Source organism: Thunnus thynnus, chromosome 21 (assembly GCF_963924715.1).
Source record: "Thunnus thynnus chromosome 21, fThuThy2.1, whole genome shotgun sequence".
In the NCBI taxonomy this organism is placed as follows: Eukaryota; Metazoa; Chordata; class Actinopteri; order Scombriformes; family Scombridae; genus Thunnus; species Thunnus thynnus.
In genome coordinates this window covers 18,445,893-18,465,432 of record NC_089537.1, presented here as the reverse complement: position 1 = coordinate 18,465,432, position 19,540 = coordinate 18,445,893, and the positions used below count along the sequence as shown (strand labels likewise).

The 19,540-nt window shown below is 39.3% G+C and overlaps 1 protein-coding gene across 1 annotated transcript in view; it reads right to left on the bottom strand.

Moving 5' to 3' along the window:
* Positions 1–17,659, bottom strand: part of LOC137173284 (receptor activity-modifying protein 3-like) — a 32,441-nt gene extending 14,782 nt beyond the window's left edge. The window contains exon 1 of the mRNA XM_067578037.1: positions 17,333–17,659. Coding sequence (XP_067434138.1) covers positions 17,333–17,384 — 52 coding nt within the window. The 5' untranslated portion in view covers positions 17,385–17,659. The remainder of the gene's footprint in view (positions 1–17,332) is intronic.
* Between the last annotated feature and the right edge of the window lie 1,881 nt (positions 17,660–19,540).

The window sequence follows — 19,540 nt, the reverse complement described above, 5'->3', positions numbered from 1 at the left end:
AATTTACCAGCGAATTGGAAAAAGCACTCAAATTATAAATATAGTTGGATTAGATTAATTCTTTAAAGGAAAAATCCTCCATCAAGTACTGTTAGACATCAGTCTTTGATGTTCAGTGTTCAGCGATGTAATTTAATGTTTTGGTGTCCCAACTTTCCCTCAACCTGCCTCATCGACTTCTGCTCCTTCTAATAATTACATTTCCCAGGAGCATTGGAAAACCTTGGTTTTGGCAAAAGCTTGAAATAAAGAATGTGAAATTAAGGAATATGTGTCAGAGTTGAGTTTCAACAAAAAAAGAAAATAAATAGTAAAAGCTTTTCTATTCAATACTTTAAAAGATGACAGACTCCTCAGACAAGCTGTTTCAGAACAAAGGGACTCTGAGGGTGACAGCCTAGTCACCCTTAGCTTTATTAGACCGGATCGAGAGACAGCTAAGGGCGCTGCCAAGGAATCCCCGAGCTCATGACAGGTCACACAGTCAAATCCATACTCTCATTTTTTCCCCTGAATGATTATCTCAAGGTATTAAATCCTGTCCTCTCTTCAAAAGAGAATTAGAGATTTGTAAAGACGTACAAACAGACAGAAAATCATTTCTCACAATTTCTTAGATGCTCTGAGCAGTCACAGCACAAAAAATATGTCCTTTGTGTCTACTAATCAATACAGCAAGTGAAATATTATGGAAAATTATAGAGCACTCCTAAAAATTACACTATTGTAAAGTTCTCTATCTCTGGCTTCAAAACTTGGCTTTCAGCCCTCCCGTTCCCACAGGTCTCCTCTTGCATTTAATTTCTCCCTCATGCAAGCGAGTCCAAAAATAACATCTCCTGTATAACATCCAACATCAATACATCTCGAGTACATAAGCTCCTGCAAAACCAAATATCCCATATGCACTCTTTGATAATAAACCACTTACAATAGCACAAGCTCTGAGCTTCCAACAACATTAAAAAAAAAAGATTAGACATTTTACAGGTTATTATCTGGGAGCAACAGCTGCTAAAATGTTACTGGATCATGTAAGAATTTTGGAATAGAAAGGAGGACGTTGCTGATATTTTGGATGAAATGTTTCAGATTTGTACATTACAATATTAAGTCACTGAAAGGTCATTCAGTGCACCCTATTACTTACAGTTTTTTTATAGGTGACAGGGTGGAAAAGCTGGAGAATTAGCATCTTTATTGAAACCGCTAATAATAATCACAGTAATGATAAAATGTGATTAGTATCTTCCAATAATGGCAGTACACACATACACAACCAGTGTAGTTGATTAAATGGCTTTGATTCTCATCACTGATTTAATTTATTTTAATTAATATGTTTTGATAATGTACTGGTCTTGCATTACTGACTAATGCTCACACTATAAAGTACATGACCAAATTACCAAACAGATTAACAGTTAGATTAACCAATTCAAGTCTTGTACTTTATGTGACATGTTACTTCGGCTTATATGTTCTTTATATAGTAGGCTAATTCTGTCATTTCCCCATGAAAATCATCTAAGGAGTACTTTGCCTGTTCCCAGAGAACAAGTTCACTAACATAAATGAATTATGTTCAAATATGATTCTCAAAGGCTGTTGACAAAAAGCCCTTCTAAAAAGCTATGGTACAAAACTGTTTGTCTTTTAAGTTATGAATAAACACAAGCAGGATGGAGGAACTGATGAAAATAACTTGTAACAACAATCTAGCAGCAGGATTCCCTTCAGTATGAGCTCTACGTGACAGCAGGGGGGAAGTCTGAAACGACTGATTCTGACTCCCCCGATTCATGCCAGAGTATGAATTATAGCAGCTTGGTCTTATGGTGAGTCTCTCATCCTGATGTATAACAGTTTGCCAAATAAATAGCCTTTCTGGATTTAGATAAAAGAGAAAATACAAGGTCAGGGAACTGAACCAACTGTTTAAAGCAGCATTAAATGATTTTTTGGATAGTAGAACAAGCTGGAAACACCACATTGGCATTATGTAAGCTCTTATGGCGAGCGTATTAGCAAACAGATGCCCTTATTAAACATCCAACAGACATAGAGCGACACTGCATTCATTTGGAGTTGTATTTGTGGCCACTTGACACATTTATGTCCAATATCCACTCTCCTTTTAGCTCTGTTTTGGTTGCTGCGAACTCTGCCTTTTTAGCAGCTAAATTCTCCACTATTTTGACCAGCTAGTCGCTAACTTTGTGGCTGGGTACTGGACAGCTAGCGTACACTGGGTTTATCAGAGCTGTCTCTTTGAAAACAGCTGCCTGCTGATTTTGGAAACGGTAAGAGTGAATCAGTAAACAGTAAAGTTGAAACAATGAGCTGAAAGATGCGAAAGCGGTCCATAGGGCAAAGCTGATAGTGATAATGTGATAATTCTCTGTTGGTTCGTCACTACGAGTGACACCTTTAACATTACATAGTAATTTAATCCATAGTTAAAGGGGATGTATCATGCTTTTGTGAATTTCTGTTATTTCTGTACTGTTATGATGCCAGATATGTGTGTTAAACATGGTCAAAGGTCCAAAACTTGGTGAACATATGTAAAAATGCTCCCTGCAAGTCAAAAGCCAGGGCTTCAATGTGCTCTGAATGCTTTGTTTGCAATGTTACCTCTACTTGCTCCTTATGATGACATCACATTGTTCACAAGTGCCAACAAACAGCTGTCCGTTCCGTAGCCTTTGTCACTAAAGTTGTTCTATGGGTTGTATGTGTTGTCCACTTGCATATTTTGGATCAGATTCTGGCTCGAACATGTACAGATATATTTGAGAAATTTCTATTTCGAGTAAAGAACAAGAAAAAGAAGTGAAAGTTGACTACTGTTTTTTTTACATTGCCCCCTGAGCTAGCCAATCACAATAGAGTGGTCTCATCAGAAGGGGGACCTTAAAGAGACAGGAGCTAAAATGGCCTGTTTCAGACTGAGGCTGAAGTGATGGGCTGCATAAAGATCCAGTATAAATATAAGAGTTTTATTTAACTGTAAATGATGCAAAGATATTCCAGTTGAGCCCCAGAATATAAATATAGACCTGGAAATGTGCATGATTTAACATAGAAAATCCTGAGTAGTGTAGCTTTAAAGTGCATACAGCATGTAAATGTGTACAGTATCTGTTTATCTGGTCCAGAAAAGCAGAGCTCCTAAACCTTAAGCGTAACAGTAGCGTATCATCAGCAAATTGTGATTATCAACCTTCCAGCAGCACCTTTTACCTTTCCTCTACTGTGAGGATGAATAGCAGCAATGCAATTTATCTGTAGCTGCCTCTGCTATCAGAAACATTATAGGCTTTGAGTTGTAGCAATGTCTTTTCAGTTTACTGAAACCATGAGTGCCCATTTGCTGTAGCTCTATGTGAAAACTAGTTTTGAAATGAGCTGTGACTGTCTTCATGTGGTATTTTCAGTTTTCAGAAAATTAAATATTTAATAGGTAATTCATTTGGCATTAATTAATTCACAGCCTCTCATCAATTTAATCACTGAGTACTATAGACAGCTGAATTGTTAATTCTCTCATCAGTCAAATGCGGATGGATGCTTTCTTATTTGTTCAGTCATCTAGCCCAGTGGTTCTCAAAGTGAGGTCTGGGGACCTGCAGGAGTCTTTGAGGGCATTCCAGGGGGTCCCCAGCAAAAAGAAGAATAATTTATTTTCACTATAATTTCATCCATAATTAACACAATGGCAGGATGTATGACTATTTTGGTCACAGGTTTCATACACTTTCTGTAATAAATCATCTTACAGCAAAAATCTTATCAACTGGGGGTCCGTGGTCTAATTTGTTTCAGCTTAGGGGTCCTTGACGTGAAAGTTTGAGAACCACAGCTAAAGCCACTTGACTATTTTCATACCATTTATCAGTCAGGTTCCTCTTCACTGAGGTTCAAAGGTCTGTGACTGCTGTTGCTGAGAAACAACTGGTTGGGTCTAGCTGACAAGTCTCTCTCACACACACACACACACACACACACACACACACACACACACACACACACATGCACACACACACACACACACACACACACACACACACACACACACACACACACACACACACACACATACACACACACACACACACCCACACACTGACAGTCATGCTAATGAAGCCCTTCTTGCCCACTATGGAGCTGGTCATGGATCAAGCCCAGCTCTTCATGATATCATCAGATCAATTATAATTTTCAAAAGAGAAACTGGTTTAAACATCATAGTGCAAGCAGAGTATCATGCAGGCAAATTAACATTTTACTGCTTATGTAATTCAAGTCTTTGCATAAAATTGTGCATAGCTCTTGTCTTGTCAAAAGGAGATTTTACTGTGAAAATAAACTAAACCTGCTATTTATAGAGCAATAACTGACGCACAGGCTGAAAACACAGACATATTAAAACCAGCATAATTAAGTCTCATTTTGTTTCTTGACATATAAAGGAGGGTATTAGCCATACTGCAGAATACTCATTAGATTCTCTGCATGTGGGAGTTTAATATTAGCAAAACACTAACAGGCTGCAATGAGAAGCCTCTATATGAAATCCACAAAGATCCACTGGAGCATGGTACTAGAACCTAGCAATAATTGTTAAATAGTTGTAATGCCATCACTGCCCACACTTTTCAGTTTTATGAGTGGATAAGGAGGAACAACCAACAACCCTTCTGCACTCAAATAGAAATGTTGAGTCAGCTGAAGCGTAACCTTATCTCTGCATTAAAACAACATTAGATTTGTAAATTATGCAGGCCAAGCTGAGCAACTTTAAAGAAACAGAGAATTAAATCAAGGTGTTTGTAAGTGTCACACGTGAGCTGAGAGTGTGACAGCCAAGTACCAGTTGGCAAGCTGTCATCCTGTGCCTTGTAGGCTGGCAAGATAAATATAGATGAGAGGAAATAGAAGATGAAAGAAAGTAGATGAATTGCCAGCACTGTCCAAATAGATTTGAAGCACAGGCAGAAGTGGTAGAGCTTGTTTAACAACCTCTGCCTGTCTCGTCATCATCATCGGGACAGGAAGGCAGTGAGTTATGGTGAGCAATTCAGAGGCGGGTTAGTAATAACGGTAAAATCTAATTAGGGAGGAAAGTTTGCACTGCACTTTTGCAGCAACATGTTTAATCTGATTACACTTCCGAATGTTTTGTTAGTTTAAACACATGGAAAGATGGAATATTGTGTTCCAAACAGGATATGAAAGACTTGTCTGTCTGTGTATCTCTGCCTACAGCAATAAAAAATTAAAAAGAAAAATAACTCAGATGGCCTTCTGTGTCTTTCTTTTCCTGCTGGACCATCTGTGGTCTTCTATCACTGTCTTTCTACACAGATAGAAAGACTGAAGCCACTGAGCAAAGTCAGCTGGGGTTTTTACAAGCAGATGGACAGAAAGATGAAAAAAGAGAGAGGAGGGTGGATATACAGTTGGTGAGAAACAGTGAGGAAGAGAGGAAGGTAAGGGAGAGAGAACTGACTGCACGTTGGCTTCCTGAACATCAGAAAACACAGATAGTCTATTAATTATTCTTTACTGACAGATAATGTTGTTTTCATGTTGTTTACTACAGGAACAACAAAAAATGACAAGAATCTAATGCAAATATCCTGTAAAGATGTATAAACAGGTATCAACATAAACAAGGAAAAACATTAAATCTTGAACCAAACATGTTGACGAATGGTGTAATTTTCTGTATCCTTTGAAACTTACACACTTGAATTCACCAGCAGTAATTTGCTCTGACAATTTCCCCTTCTGTACATTCTTCAAGAAGATAGGGACAGTATGCTTAAAAAGATTTTTCATCTAACTCGGGGAACCGACATTGTATGCATTCTCACTGTAGAACATTGTGAGCATGCAGGCCATATTTATTTTGATTTCTACACATGTATGTACACAGGTAAGGACGAACCTGCCCATGGAGAGATTTATAATGATCAATTGTGTATATATATTGTATAAAACAGAATAAAATAGTGAAAACTGCCCATCACAGTATTCTAGAGCACAAAGTGATGATATGTTGTTTTGTCCAAATAGTCCAAAACCCCCAAATATTTAATTCATCATAATGTAACACCAACAAAAGCAGAAAATTATCACATTTAAGAACTTGGAACCATCAAATACTTGGTATTTTTGGTTGAACAATGACTTAGACAATGAATCAATTATAAAAATAGCAAAAAGTTGCTATTTAATTAATTAATTAATTAAATGAATTTCCTTTCAATTGACTAATCAAATAATTGTTGCAGCTCTATGTGATTTAAATGAAAAGTTCTGATCAGTAATCCTAAATACTTTTCAATAACTTCAACTCCTTGGGCAATTGAGAGTTTGGGAAGGTTAGCTGGTAACTCTTTGCCATTGGAAAATAGCATGATTTGGGACTTTCGGCACTAATTTAAGTTAAACAGGACTGAGTAACATCAAAGGCAAATTGCAGGAATACAAGGGTTTGTAAAGCTAATACATAACAATATCATCAGAATAAAATAACAATTAGATATGTTATCACAAAGATTAATTACATATATGGAAAATATTAATGGCCCTAGTAAGGAACCCTGGGGTGCACCCTTTAATACAGGGAAGAAGGAGGAAGAGGACGAGCAAACTGAACACATTGAGCTCTAGCTGACAGGTAGACAGTTTACAACTTGCTAAATGAACCGATATTGCAGAGTTTATTTACCAAGCTGATATGGTCTACTATGTCAAAAAACTTGGACAAATCATTAAAAACAGCTTCACAGTATTTACAGCAGTACAATGTCTCAGTTGCTATAGTGCTGTGTTGTGGTACATGCAACCACAGTGAAGGCTGAGAACATCAAGCAAAGCCCTGAATGTCTGAATAAATTTGAAGCTCATTTTCATCTGAACAACACACAGCCTTCATGAATAAAACCCTGACCTGCTTCTCTGCTCCTTAAAGATACTTTGAAGATCAAGAGTTCTTGGATATTTAAGCCACACCGCCCCCTGTGTTCTCCATCTGCAGAAAAACAACTGAGGCAAGCTAGATCAATGAGAACACAACCTTCCAAAGGAAATGTTTTGTTTGCATTGCTGCAATGCAGATGACATCTAAGCGGGTCTGAAGCCAGGAAGCAAGGAACAGAACAGATACCTTATTTTAGAGTAGAGGTCAAATTGGTATTCTTTCTCCTCTCAGATCCAGGGGAATTCACAGCTCCTCAAACAATGACTGAGATTATCAGACTGAAGTCAGTGAGGTAGACAGCTGAAGGAGGGCTCGCTTTTAAGGAATATTGTTACTCTGCTATAGATGAATAAAAAACCTTTTCAGAGAGACAAGTAGAGGCAGAATTTAAGTGAATGTCAGGAGCTGATCTGAAAAATGCTTCAAGGAACACGAGAACCCAACGTTATCATTGTTAAATTAGTTGTGAGACCTTAATATCATTACAGTAATCAAATGAGGCATGCCAAACAAACAAAATCAGGTGATTGATAGCCTTAAACACATTGTTTGCACAAGTGTATTCTTCCTGCTACTAGGAGGATGTTGCCATTTGTCTCCTCCTCTCCTCTTTCTTGAGGAAGTCTATTTTCTCTTTGGCTGAGAAGGATACCACCATATAGGTAGGGATTTTCCATTAGTTGTTGTGTGAAATAGCTCCCTAAAAATTTAATATCTCTTTATCATTTCTCAGCACTCACATACATTGAAAAGAAATTTGTCCTCTGCATTTGACCCATCCTATACACTAGGAGCAGTGGGCAGCCGCAGTGCAGCACCCGGGAACCAACACCAGTTCTTTTTGCCTGTGCCTTTGGAATATTAACCCTAACATACATGTCTTTGATTGTGGTAGGAAACCGGAGCACCCAGCAGAAACCCACACAAACACAGGGAGAACATGCAAACTTCACACAGATAAGACCTGGGATGGCCAGGGTTCAAACCCAGAACCTTCTTGCTATGAGGCAACAGTGCTAACCACTGAGCCTCCGGGAAGACAGAAGCTATAGGATTGGTTATAAAAGGGTCTCAGCAGTTTGACCTTCAGCAGTAATAACTGTGTGACAGACAGAGATGAACCATCAGTCATTCCTTTTATCAGCAGAGCTCTCTGACAGGAAAGTGAATGACCTTGTAGCGGAGTGCTAACGTAACTGGTGACTGTGGTGTCCTAACCTGACAGAACAACAAGGAGAGGATGTTGTTGTGATAGAAACACCGACCTGTTCAGGTCACATAAGGTCACAGTTACATGTTGTTGTTAGTTTATTGTAACAGATTTGAGAAAAGAAGACTGGAGAAGACAAACTGTTGGGTGACAATATTGACAAAATTCATATGAAATTTTCAGCATTTGATCATATTCTGATAACTTGTATAGTTCCCTTTACAACAGCAAATAAAACTAAATCTTGTATAAACTTGAGTACAGAGTTTTGCCAAGTGTTAGTGCCCTCAGCCTAAAAAATTAATCAGTGTTTCAAATAATGATAAGTTATTACTATGTTTACGGTCCCTGCACACACCTATTTATACTTATTAGAGCTCAACAAATATAAGATTTTGAAGCTCCAATATCTTAGTACTGAAACTACTGATTAAATTTTGTTCAAATCAGAGTTCAATATCTTAAATTTTTTCTATTGTTATCCAAATATTGCGAGGTTTCACTGTTATTCCCCAAAACATACTTTCTTGTGTTTTGTTTCTTTGATGTATTTTCTTTGTGCCTCTAAGGCTGCATTTCGACTACCATGGGTAACAAAACTTTTCACTGACTAATAAAAACTTTAAGTAGTGATTTGTTTTAGGGATTTAAAGACTGTTCTCAGGATCCTCCTTTACATTAAAAGCTAATCGTGACTAGGTGATATCGGACATTTAAGAGAAACTTTTCAGTTTTCTACATTCAGTAGTAAATAGTTCCAAATTAAACCGGTTGACCATGAGGTATGTGGATTATACTGAGTAATCAAGACCTTGTTTTTGGAAAGTGATAAGTATTAACAACATGAATATCTTACAAAGACATTTGTTTATTTACATTTAAAGCAGCATTGATTAATTTTAGGCATTTGGGGGCAGCACAACAAGCTGTATAGACTAATTGCGACATTACCTTTTGATGAATGGAGATTAACAACTGATTTACACATACAGCAGACTCAGCATTAGCATTCATCTGGAGTTGTGTTTTTGGCCACTTGGTGAAATTAAGTCGAATATTCACTATATTTAGCTTTGTTTGGTCCCTTGAAACTCCTCTTGAAACAAACAAACTTTCGATGGAAATACTTGGGAAAAACTCACCCTAGAATTAATGTAATCTTAGTTCTATAAAAGTAATGTAAGGGTGACATTAGTTCAAGGCACTTTAAATAAAAAAACAGTCAAGAGAGTGATAGAAGACCAAGATTCGTTTTGTCCCTATTCAATTGTGGTGCCTGGCCTTAATACAAATCCAAGCACAAAATATATTAACCGATAATGCAGAAGACGAGGGACGTACAGTGTAACTGTCAGAAAGTGTTCTGTAGATTTGCTGTAGTACGTGGTTGTGCCACCAGGTGAGGCCTATTACCTTTTAATGAGATTGAGCTACAGGTGTGTTTGGTGACTAACCGTAATGGCCGCACATACTGTAAAACAAATGCACCTCCCTGCCTTCGGAGGAAGAAAAAAGTTGCAGTCTGACTCAATCTGCTCACTGTCATGTTGATGAAAACTGAAGCATAGAGTTGTGAAAATTCCACGAAAATTCCAGCGTTGTTGTCTGGCGGATGTCCAGTTTAGCTATCTGAGGCTCATGTTAATGCTTAACTAGCATCTTGAGCAGCTGCTCGGTTAATGCAGGCTGAGAGCTGAGTGTCAGACAGCAGAGAGCACCGCCATAGCTGCTAACACTGCTAACATTCAGGACCAGCAGGACTCTTAATTATACAAGCTTCCAACAAAATCAACACAAAAGTGATGAACCGTATAAGTGACACTCCCCTGGTCTGTGTATGAATGACCTATTTTAGATTCAAAACAGCAATTTTTGCCTAAAGGTGACAAGTTTGCAACTCTGCAAGTAGCATAAGTTAAAAACAGCTGCCTGTTGTGGCTGGAAACTTATGTGAGGAATGACAATGAACCAAAACAGTAAAGTTGTGGGCTGGAAAACTGAAACAATGAGCTGAAAGATGTTGAAAGAGAGCTGAGGGGAACTGCAGTCAGGAGTCAGGTGACAATTCTCTGTGGGTTTGTTATTTCAGGTGGGTTCGTCACAGTTTGAGTACTACAGCTAGCTTTTTGATCTATTGTAAACTATAGATACTATACATTAACTCCAAATACTGCTACATTATAGTCATAATTAGCCACATATTTTTCTATATTTTCTCTCTTCAGTTTCTTTTCTTGCCAGTTCTTGGATCAGCTGGGATAAATAGTAGCTAGATTACAAAGTCGCCATTTCCTATCTCTCTTGTTTCTCAAACTCTCTTTGTCCCTCTCACTACTCCTGCAGTTTCTGAGAAAACTTTTTTGCACTTTTTTGCGGATTCAAATCTTCATCTACCAGGTAAATACTAATTACTTTCCAAGGGACGCGAATGAAGGGGAGCAATAATGTTTTTCACAGTGCTACAGCAATCTGTCTGGTTAAGTATAATTTGGCACATTTTTAAGCACGTATCCAACAAATATGATGAATTTACATATTAGGAAAACATAATTTTGAACCTGGTTGTGTCATCTGACGATGACAGAGAGTCTTCACTTTTACATCTTAATTTCTCCTCAGTCAACCCTAGACAACAGCTGTCTGCCGCTGCTAACCTTTTTAAATGTCCTCAGCTTGAAGTTATTTTGCTCACAGACAAAAGCAATCACTTCCCATTGTAGATGAGAAAACCAAAAGTGGAAACAACATGTTCAGCTTCTGTTCTCACACAGTCCCCCATAAAAATAAGTCTGAGTGGAAGTGTCCAGCCTGTTTCTACTGAAGTGGAGTCTTCCATGTAGGGTGAATCTGAGGGTCAAGGAGGAGAAAGAGGAAGAGGAGACTGGAGAATGACACAGATGTGCAAGACAGAGGGGAACTCTGGGTACTTGGCAAACAAAAGCAGGAAGAGGGGGAGGAGGAGAGGAGGAGTACTGGATGACCATGACGGAGACAGACAGAAATAAAATGCCAGTGGCAGAGAAGAGAGAATCCATGACGAGGGACTTTCCGGAGAGATTTTTTTTTTTTTTTAACCTATTACACTGTTTATATGTATGTGGGGTGACAGCAGCTCAGGTGGTGCAGCGGGTCGCCTGGTGATTGCTTGGTTGGTTGTTTGACAGCATGTTGTGGGTGAATCTGAGGTACCGCGAGGGGCTTTGCGCGGCTCTCGGGATCAGATCTCTACATAAATGCAGTCCATCGACCATGTGGAGAGGAAAATTACAGCCAGGCTTCAGCTGAATAGGCCCCTGTGGAGCAAATCCATCTGTCTATGAGCCATCATGCCTTGTTTGTGGGAGCGCTGGAGCTGCAGCACTAAAGAATCTCATGAACATTTTGTCTGTTGTAGAGCATCCTAATGAAATTGAGTCATTAAGAAATATTTTTAAGCACTTGTTTTGGTTTTAAAGTCTATAAATACGGGTATGAACATTTGAGTGCTCATACAGACGCACAGTGCAGGCTGTTGGTGATAGATAAGGAACATGGATGCGATTATAATACAGTGAATTGGCAGATTCAGTGGACTTTATGAATTCCCAATCATTCCTCGTTGGCAAAGATAATCAACTGGAAAAACAACATTGGAGAGGCAACACAGTTCAGGCTTTCATCAGTATTCCCCGTTTACCTCTCCTCAACTCAATGTGTTTCATTCTACAACATAAAAGCCAAAACAGCCTAAAGCCACTCTGTTTCATCCCCCCTTTGACAAACCACAAAGCCAGCTCCACTGGAACACTTGCATCCAACAAAAACCAAACATTTGTTGTTTGCAATAACATCATGGCAGGCATTAATTATCCACTTTATGTAGACTTTTAGAAAAACACCAAATGCCTCTGACAGTAGTAACAGTTGCGTAGTTACACAGAAAAAAACACAAAGCTGTAAATGTAGAGGTTCAGTGGGAATGGGCCACTTTTTCTTCTTGGATGAATAAGCTGTTTGAATTCCGACTTGGCTCAATGACAAATGCAGGATGCCTTACATCATATGGTCTCAATGAGTATTGATGCTGCAATGGATACTGTTATTCGTTTTACTTCCATTTTCAACCTCCTTCACTGAAAATGACACATTTGTGCACTTGTCCTTAAATGTCCAAACTTCCTGGAACACAGCGGCACTAAGCACTTTATCCCCAAAAGTGATGCACTACCCCACACAGCCGACTGGTGATAAATATGTCAGCTTGTTCTGGCCATTAATTACAGTCCCCTGGCAAAATCTGTGTGATAAAAGCCAGAGCACAGTGGTGGAATGCATTATCAATTCTAACTTTGGCCAAAATCTCATTGGGGATGTGATGGATGGACAAATCAACAGATAAATGAACAGGCAGTGAAGGCTGAGATGATGTATGTATACAGAGATGGACAAATCTGTTCACATGTAATATCCCCATCCAATAAGTGCATTATAGAACATGCAGTGGAACAGTGGTGAGATGTTTCATCCTCCAAGTTTCTGTCAAAATTCATTCAGTGGTGTCTAATCACACAATCACAACTGACCAAAAGCCCTTTTCCCTTAAAGACAGATTGCAACAAGGGGATTGAGCAAAAACAGGCTGTATTCCTGTCAGCTGTCTGACCGGTGACAGTGCCAAAGACCTCTGCCTCGGAGCCACTCAGGACAGTGCCAACAAGCTGTTCATTTGCCTGTCTGAAAGACAAAGGAGCGAAGGAGAAGAGACAGTAGTGGAGGGAAAGAGGGAGAGTTTGGTATGTGGAGAAAACTCAGAGACACTCTCACAGAAGCACAAATTCAAATTGCAACACTGAGTCAGAGGCTGTGAGGACTGACAGGGGTGTTAAAGGGGCATTAATGAATCTAAGACCTTCACTGACATCGTTGTTAGGGACCAATACCAGAGAGAACTGCAAAAACACTGGCAGAGCCCTTCTGTAGAGGCCTCTTTGCTCTTTTCTTTCCACTATATTAACAAAAAACCCCAAAAAACGAATCAAATTCTGTCTCAAGCTTATTTGGCTGATCACTCAACTTGTAATACCCAGGTGATGTAGTACACCTATGCATGAATAAATACAATGTCTGACTCCTGAACCATAAAACTGAACTTAAAAAAGTCATCAATCACTCATTAACTTTTCCTTTCTATTTAACACGTGTAGAAATAAAAAACGAGACATTATGGTTTAACAAGCCTGCAGTTTGGAGGTCTAAACTGAAGCCGTTGGGTACATACAACCCTCCAAATCTTAATAAAACCAACTGACTATATGCTTACTAGTGAGTGGGTAGCAAGAACTCATAACAGCAACAGTTACCAAGACTTTTGGTAGAAATTAGCTGCCTCCCCCATCTCCAGTCCCTGCGCCAAGCTAGCATCAGCATGTACCACACTCGTCATTCATATCCAAGAAAAACTGAACACTCTACTGTAAGATCATATAACTTGCCAGAGAGCTTTATGAATCATCCCTGTAATGTTTAGACACCAGACTATAGCAGACTATTTCTTTGCTGAAGAAATATTAACAAAGAGCTTTCCTCTTAGCTCCTAACACCTCTACATGAGTCCTGGTTCTGAATGTTAAAGGCAGCCCTGAACGTTAATTAAATGTTATCTCAGCATGCTTTAAAGTATGGAGCAACAATTGATTCAAACAGGGGCGCAGTGGATTACAGCCTGACAGACTGTGTTCATTCAATACAGAAGTGTTCATTCAACTCAGCGGACGGCTTCAACTCATTACGATTTGTCTGCTGTTTTCATTTGAACTGGGAAAATTACTTTTTGGCCGCACAACAGTAAATGTTTTGTCCCCTGTGAAGAAAATAACCTCTGATCACTAAGTGTCATCATTAACTAATTTCAGTCTTCACCATCTATCATTAATTTGAGTCTGTTAATAGTGCTCATTACCACTTATTCTGTTCTGTGATTGGAAATCTGACAATGTCAGAACTGGCCCTCGGCTGAAAACCATCCCTTTGTCAGATCCTCTATATTCTGATGTAAATAGACAACTGGCTGCCATCCTGCTCCAACTCTGCCCTCTTGCTGCTCCTTTGAGAAGCCAGTAAAAGTGTATGATGGCTCCTGCAAATGAGATCAGATAATGAGCGCTTGGTTTGTCCTCTTGCTGCTTCCCAAGATTATCTTGATTTGTTTGTACAGTTTGCTGTAGGGCTGTGAATAACGGTTATTTTCATTACATTTTCATTGACTAATTTGCTTATTATTTTGTCAAGAGTCAAGCTGATATCTCCAAATTGCTTGTTTTGTCCCTCCAACAGCCCCAAATATATTCAGTTTACTATCACAGAACACTAAAAGAAACAGCAAATATTCATATTTGAAAAGCTGCCTCCAGTGAATGTTTGGCATATTAGATAGGCAATGAGCTAATAGAGGCATCTATAAAGTGTAATCTGTTGACCATCTGGTGCTTAGTCAGAAACACACTCTGTACTCCACACATTGACTTGGAGTCAGCAAGACCTCAGCATATTAGACTTTGATATGAGCAGGATGAGCGAAGAGACAAAGTTCAAGCCCCCTCTGGTGCATGAATCTTTAACAGGCCCCTGAAAGATTAATAATGCTCTTAACACACTTTCACTGCAGTTGAGCTTTGGATAGAGCTGAAATGTAACTATGCCTGGGGGAACAGCAACCACTGGCTTTGTTACACTAAGCATGCTTGCAATGGTTTGAACTCTCAAAGTTCAGCCTTTCAGGTATAACGAGAGGGATGTTGACATCCGATTACCAGCAGTTTCCTCATGCTTGACAAGCCTAGCATGACTGAATAAACCACATACAATCTGCGGTCGGGGCTGATTCTCAGATATTCTCATGATATTTAGCTGTTTCTTTATATGTTTGGATATGCAGAGAAAGACCAGAGAAGTTGTTTTAGCATCAAGCTCAAGAAGCAAGAAACTGGGATTTTTGGGTCTCTCAAAAATTTTAAATCTGGTGAGATTTTCCATCCCAATATGAAGATACAAACATAAACTCTTCCACTGATCACTTATTAATATAAGCTGCAGGTTGACACAATGAGGATTTGTGCAAGACGCAAACAGACCTTTTTGTCTTCCATTTTTTTTAGCATTTAACAAATGACTTGTCTTCATTACTAAACTTGAAAGTATTTCATTTCTGGAATGCAGGTGATACATCGCCATGCTTATCAACATCCATGTGGTTAAAAAAAAAACAGTTCAGCATATGGACATCAGCCTCATGCATTGAAAACAGCTCAACACACTGAAATCTCACCACAACTCCATGAATAGCATATTACAAAAAGAACTTAAAAACATTTTTTTCACAACAATGTTTTTTTAGATGTTGGTGGAACAAAAGAACCCCAAGGCATTTTCCCTTGCTGTGAGAGTGTATGAATAGCTGTTTATTGGGGTGAGCAGATGCTTCGCAGTCAGTGGGAATCACTCTTTTTCTGTGGTGCAGATGGGGACCTTGTACTCCGGTTTCTGCTGCATCAACCAAACTAGCTTTACAGTAAAAGTAGCAAATCGGAGTGACTCAGTGTTTTAGCGCGTTATGTCTTGGTTTTCTTTGAACACACTGCATCCGGTCTCCAACTTTCTTCCTCCCAATAGAGCCCTTAATGGGAAAATCTTTTAGTCTAGACAAGATCTATCACAGGAAACCACTGCTGCATGTCTTTACAGGGCATCACAGCATGGGAATATAACCAACCAAATTGATAGAGGCAGCTGCAGTGAAATCACACCATTTATCATTTTTGGATGCACAAAACATAGATGAGAGTCTGTTTGATCACACATGAATCATTGTCTCCTCCTGTTTTATATTACACTAGAATCAGCATACAGACACTGAACATGCCTCAAGCCAGAAAAGGACCATCTTGAAGCTAGAGTTCAGCACCGCGAGGGCCACAACATGGCAGAGATCCAGGAGAGTCAAGGCTGAAGGTCTTGGCCAAACATAGACTACATCCTCCTGTCTGCAGTAAGCTTAACTCTTTGTGTTGTGGACCCATGCTCCCTTCGTTTATCTCCCTGCACCTGAGTCAAACTGGGCACGTTAACCCCTCCAGAGGCTCAAGGTAAACAGCAACGCTCTGCCTCTATGAGCCTGAGTTTGAAGTCTTTCTGAGCCACAGACCTTGAAATTGAAATCCAGTATCACCTTGCTCATGAATCCACATGAGAGGAGGCCAGGTAATTTCAATCAGTCAGACCAGATGGTGCCAAGACCAAATAAAAGCTCAGCAACTGCTTTCTATGAGCTTAACCAGCTCCTGGACAGAGTCACTGCACCACAAACCAACTAAATATCTGTACTCCTCTTTATCACTGACTGCAATACCATTTCTACTTTCCTGACACTGCTACTACTCTATTACTACTACCTGACAATCATTATAACACTGAGAATAACAGCAGGTTTCCTAGATTCATGCTTTGCCCAGCATCACTATGGGATCAATAGACCACCCATAGGAACATCTAAATCCTGACAACAATTAAACTAGTGTGTTTACATGAGTCCATCAGTTACAACCTTCCATCACATGAAACATAATTTCATACATGATTTCATCCTTGCACCACCAGTTAATGAGCCAGATCCAGAAATTCCCATTGGCCACGATATAGGTCAGGTCTGTCCACTGGGGCATGATGCTATGGTATATTCCCCATTCAGTGCATGTGCTATGAGATGTGATTGATGTTCCTGATGCTTTTTAGCCATCCTCATTACGTGCACTCTGCATCCTGACACACTCAGGCAGTGCAGGAGGACACATAATGTGTGCACAGCGAAGTGGATTTAAGATAAAGAGGCATTGCATGCAATTCTCGGCAGTGGAGGTACAGTAATAGCCTATTGGACCATTTATAGAGTAGCATGTGATTATTTAGTGCTGAATAAGATGTCTGACTACAGTGGGAAAGCGGGTATAGCCTGCTGAAGCATGAATTATAATTTTCAGTGTGATGCTGTGACATTTCTACCATTAATGACCACACACAGACAGCATGGGTGTTAGTAGGGGAAGGTTTCCTTCATTCACACGTGTTCTGTCATTAAAGAAAACCATAATACTCACCCAAAATCCCAACAACAAAAAGTTTCAGTACTGCGAACTCATTTGTATCCATCACGCTGTGAGAATCCAGTCCGACTTTGAATGAAACCTCAGCTGCAGCTCCGTGGAAATGGACATTTGAAGCGAACCATTATTGTAGTTATCCCAAATGTGCAAGTTTGAGTCCCGTCATGCTGTCATGAGGCAAAACAATTTGTGCAGGATTTGGAGGGAAACGCCAGAAACAAAAGAAATCGGGTCCCGGAGCGTGATTCCTGTCTGATAGTCGCGGCCACTTCACTGCCGTCAGGAGTCAGAGCTCAGGACCACTCACACCGTCCTGCATCCTCTGTGGGAGGAGGAGGAGGAGGAGGAGGAGGTGGTGGTGGTGGAGGGGGAGGAGGAGGACTATGACAGGGTTTCTTCAAAGGATTATATTTTCTGACTAACTGGGCTGAATCCATGTAATTCTCACCATGCAGTTGGAGACATTTAAATGTGAGGAAGCTCTAGGCTAATGGATATGTGCAAAAGAGACAAAATATGAATCCAGCAACAATATAATTGGTCACAACCGTTACTGTTACACAACTATTATGATGAATATGTGAACATATGGATACACAACTAGGTGTCACATATAACATAACCATTAGTTAAACTGTGCATTATTCTGTAAATTGTCACAATGTCGTCACATTTATAATGTAATAATAATTATGTACTGTAGGTCTAATTCATTTGTCAGCCTAAATCACTGAACCACTGTTCATCCCAAACGTCTTCCATAAAACAATACTGACCTCGTCTGGTTTTCTTTCACATTGCACCTCGATCAGCTCAGTCTACATGAATTCAACACTGAATATGAATAAATCCTTTTGTCACATCACTATACATTGACTACATGATATAAGTATGATATAAGGAAAGATAAAATACAAAGTTTGAGCATATTTTATGTTGTGAGCCTCTGGCTGTCCATTTATAAAATAAATAATGCAGGTTCTCTCTGCCTTATAGCTTCATCAGCCCTGAAATGTTGTCATTAGGCTCTGTTTACAGTTACATATCAAATAGACAAAGTGTTTGAAAGTTTAATTAAACTGCAGGTTGATATTTATGGAATAGCTATATATTAAACTGTAATTTGGATGTGAATCAATTCAGACCTTTTTTACCAAAACTTCCAAACTTCTTACTGTCTACAAAGTGGATCAATATACTGTTTAGCAACTGTTGGTAATTGTGTGTATTTATCTGTTAGATTGGTGTTCTTTTTAGGCTACACTAATATTGCCTTTGCCCTGTTTCATATGGTTTGCGCAGTTAAGTGCTTTACAGTGTAGGTGTACTGCTGAGAAATACTTCAGTCACGTTGTGAATATGGAAGACTAGCAGGGCAAGGTGAGTGTTTTCCTTCATCCCACTCCAAAACGTTCCTCCTTTAGCTCTGATTTCCTCACTGCCCTGTTCAGTTGTTTGATCCCACTGCTGCAATGTGACTGGACAGACCATGTGACCAACTATAAAACCCATGAAGTTCTTGTATAGTATCTCTTGTAAGGTTTATTATTACATTTTATTCCTATAGTCAGATTGAAACCTATGATTATCTAATAGTAGTACTAGTAGTTTTTAATGAGAATGTACCACCAATAGGCTCCAAATTTAGAAAGTTAAATCCCTTCCTGATGCCAGCAGACATAAAAAGTTTGAAACAGTCAGTCAAAACAGGAAGAGGGCGCTGTTCTTCCTGCAGAAACTGAGCCAAACCTTTATCTGGCAGGTGATGGAGGGTGTGGAGGGACGGCGGACAAAATCAAAAACTGAACATGTTTGTCTTGTTTTGTAAAGCCAAAGAGAAACTACTCTTTTGCTTTTTGTGGTCTTCATTGTTAAGAACACAAACTCTCCCACAGTTACCTGGAGTCCTGCTCCACTCTACACCAAATAAAAACAATATCTAACCTATGCAAATCTTGTAACAAGCATCATTAAACATGCTAACTGAAACAAATATTCCCTTCCATCGAAATCAAAAAATGCCTTTATATGGCACACAAGGCAAAAGCCATCAGCTAAACTGTTTGCAATGCTGATTATAGGGTTGAGGAATTGTTGGAATCAGTTGTTAAAAAGCATCTGCAGGCTCCTGATATCATACTGTAGTGCTGATAGTGTACCTGAGAACTGATGATTCATGATAACTTGTGCTTATTTTAATCA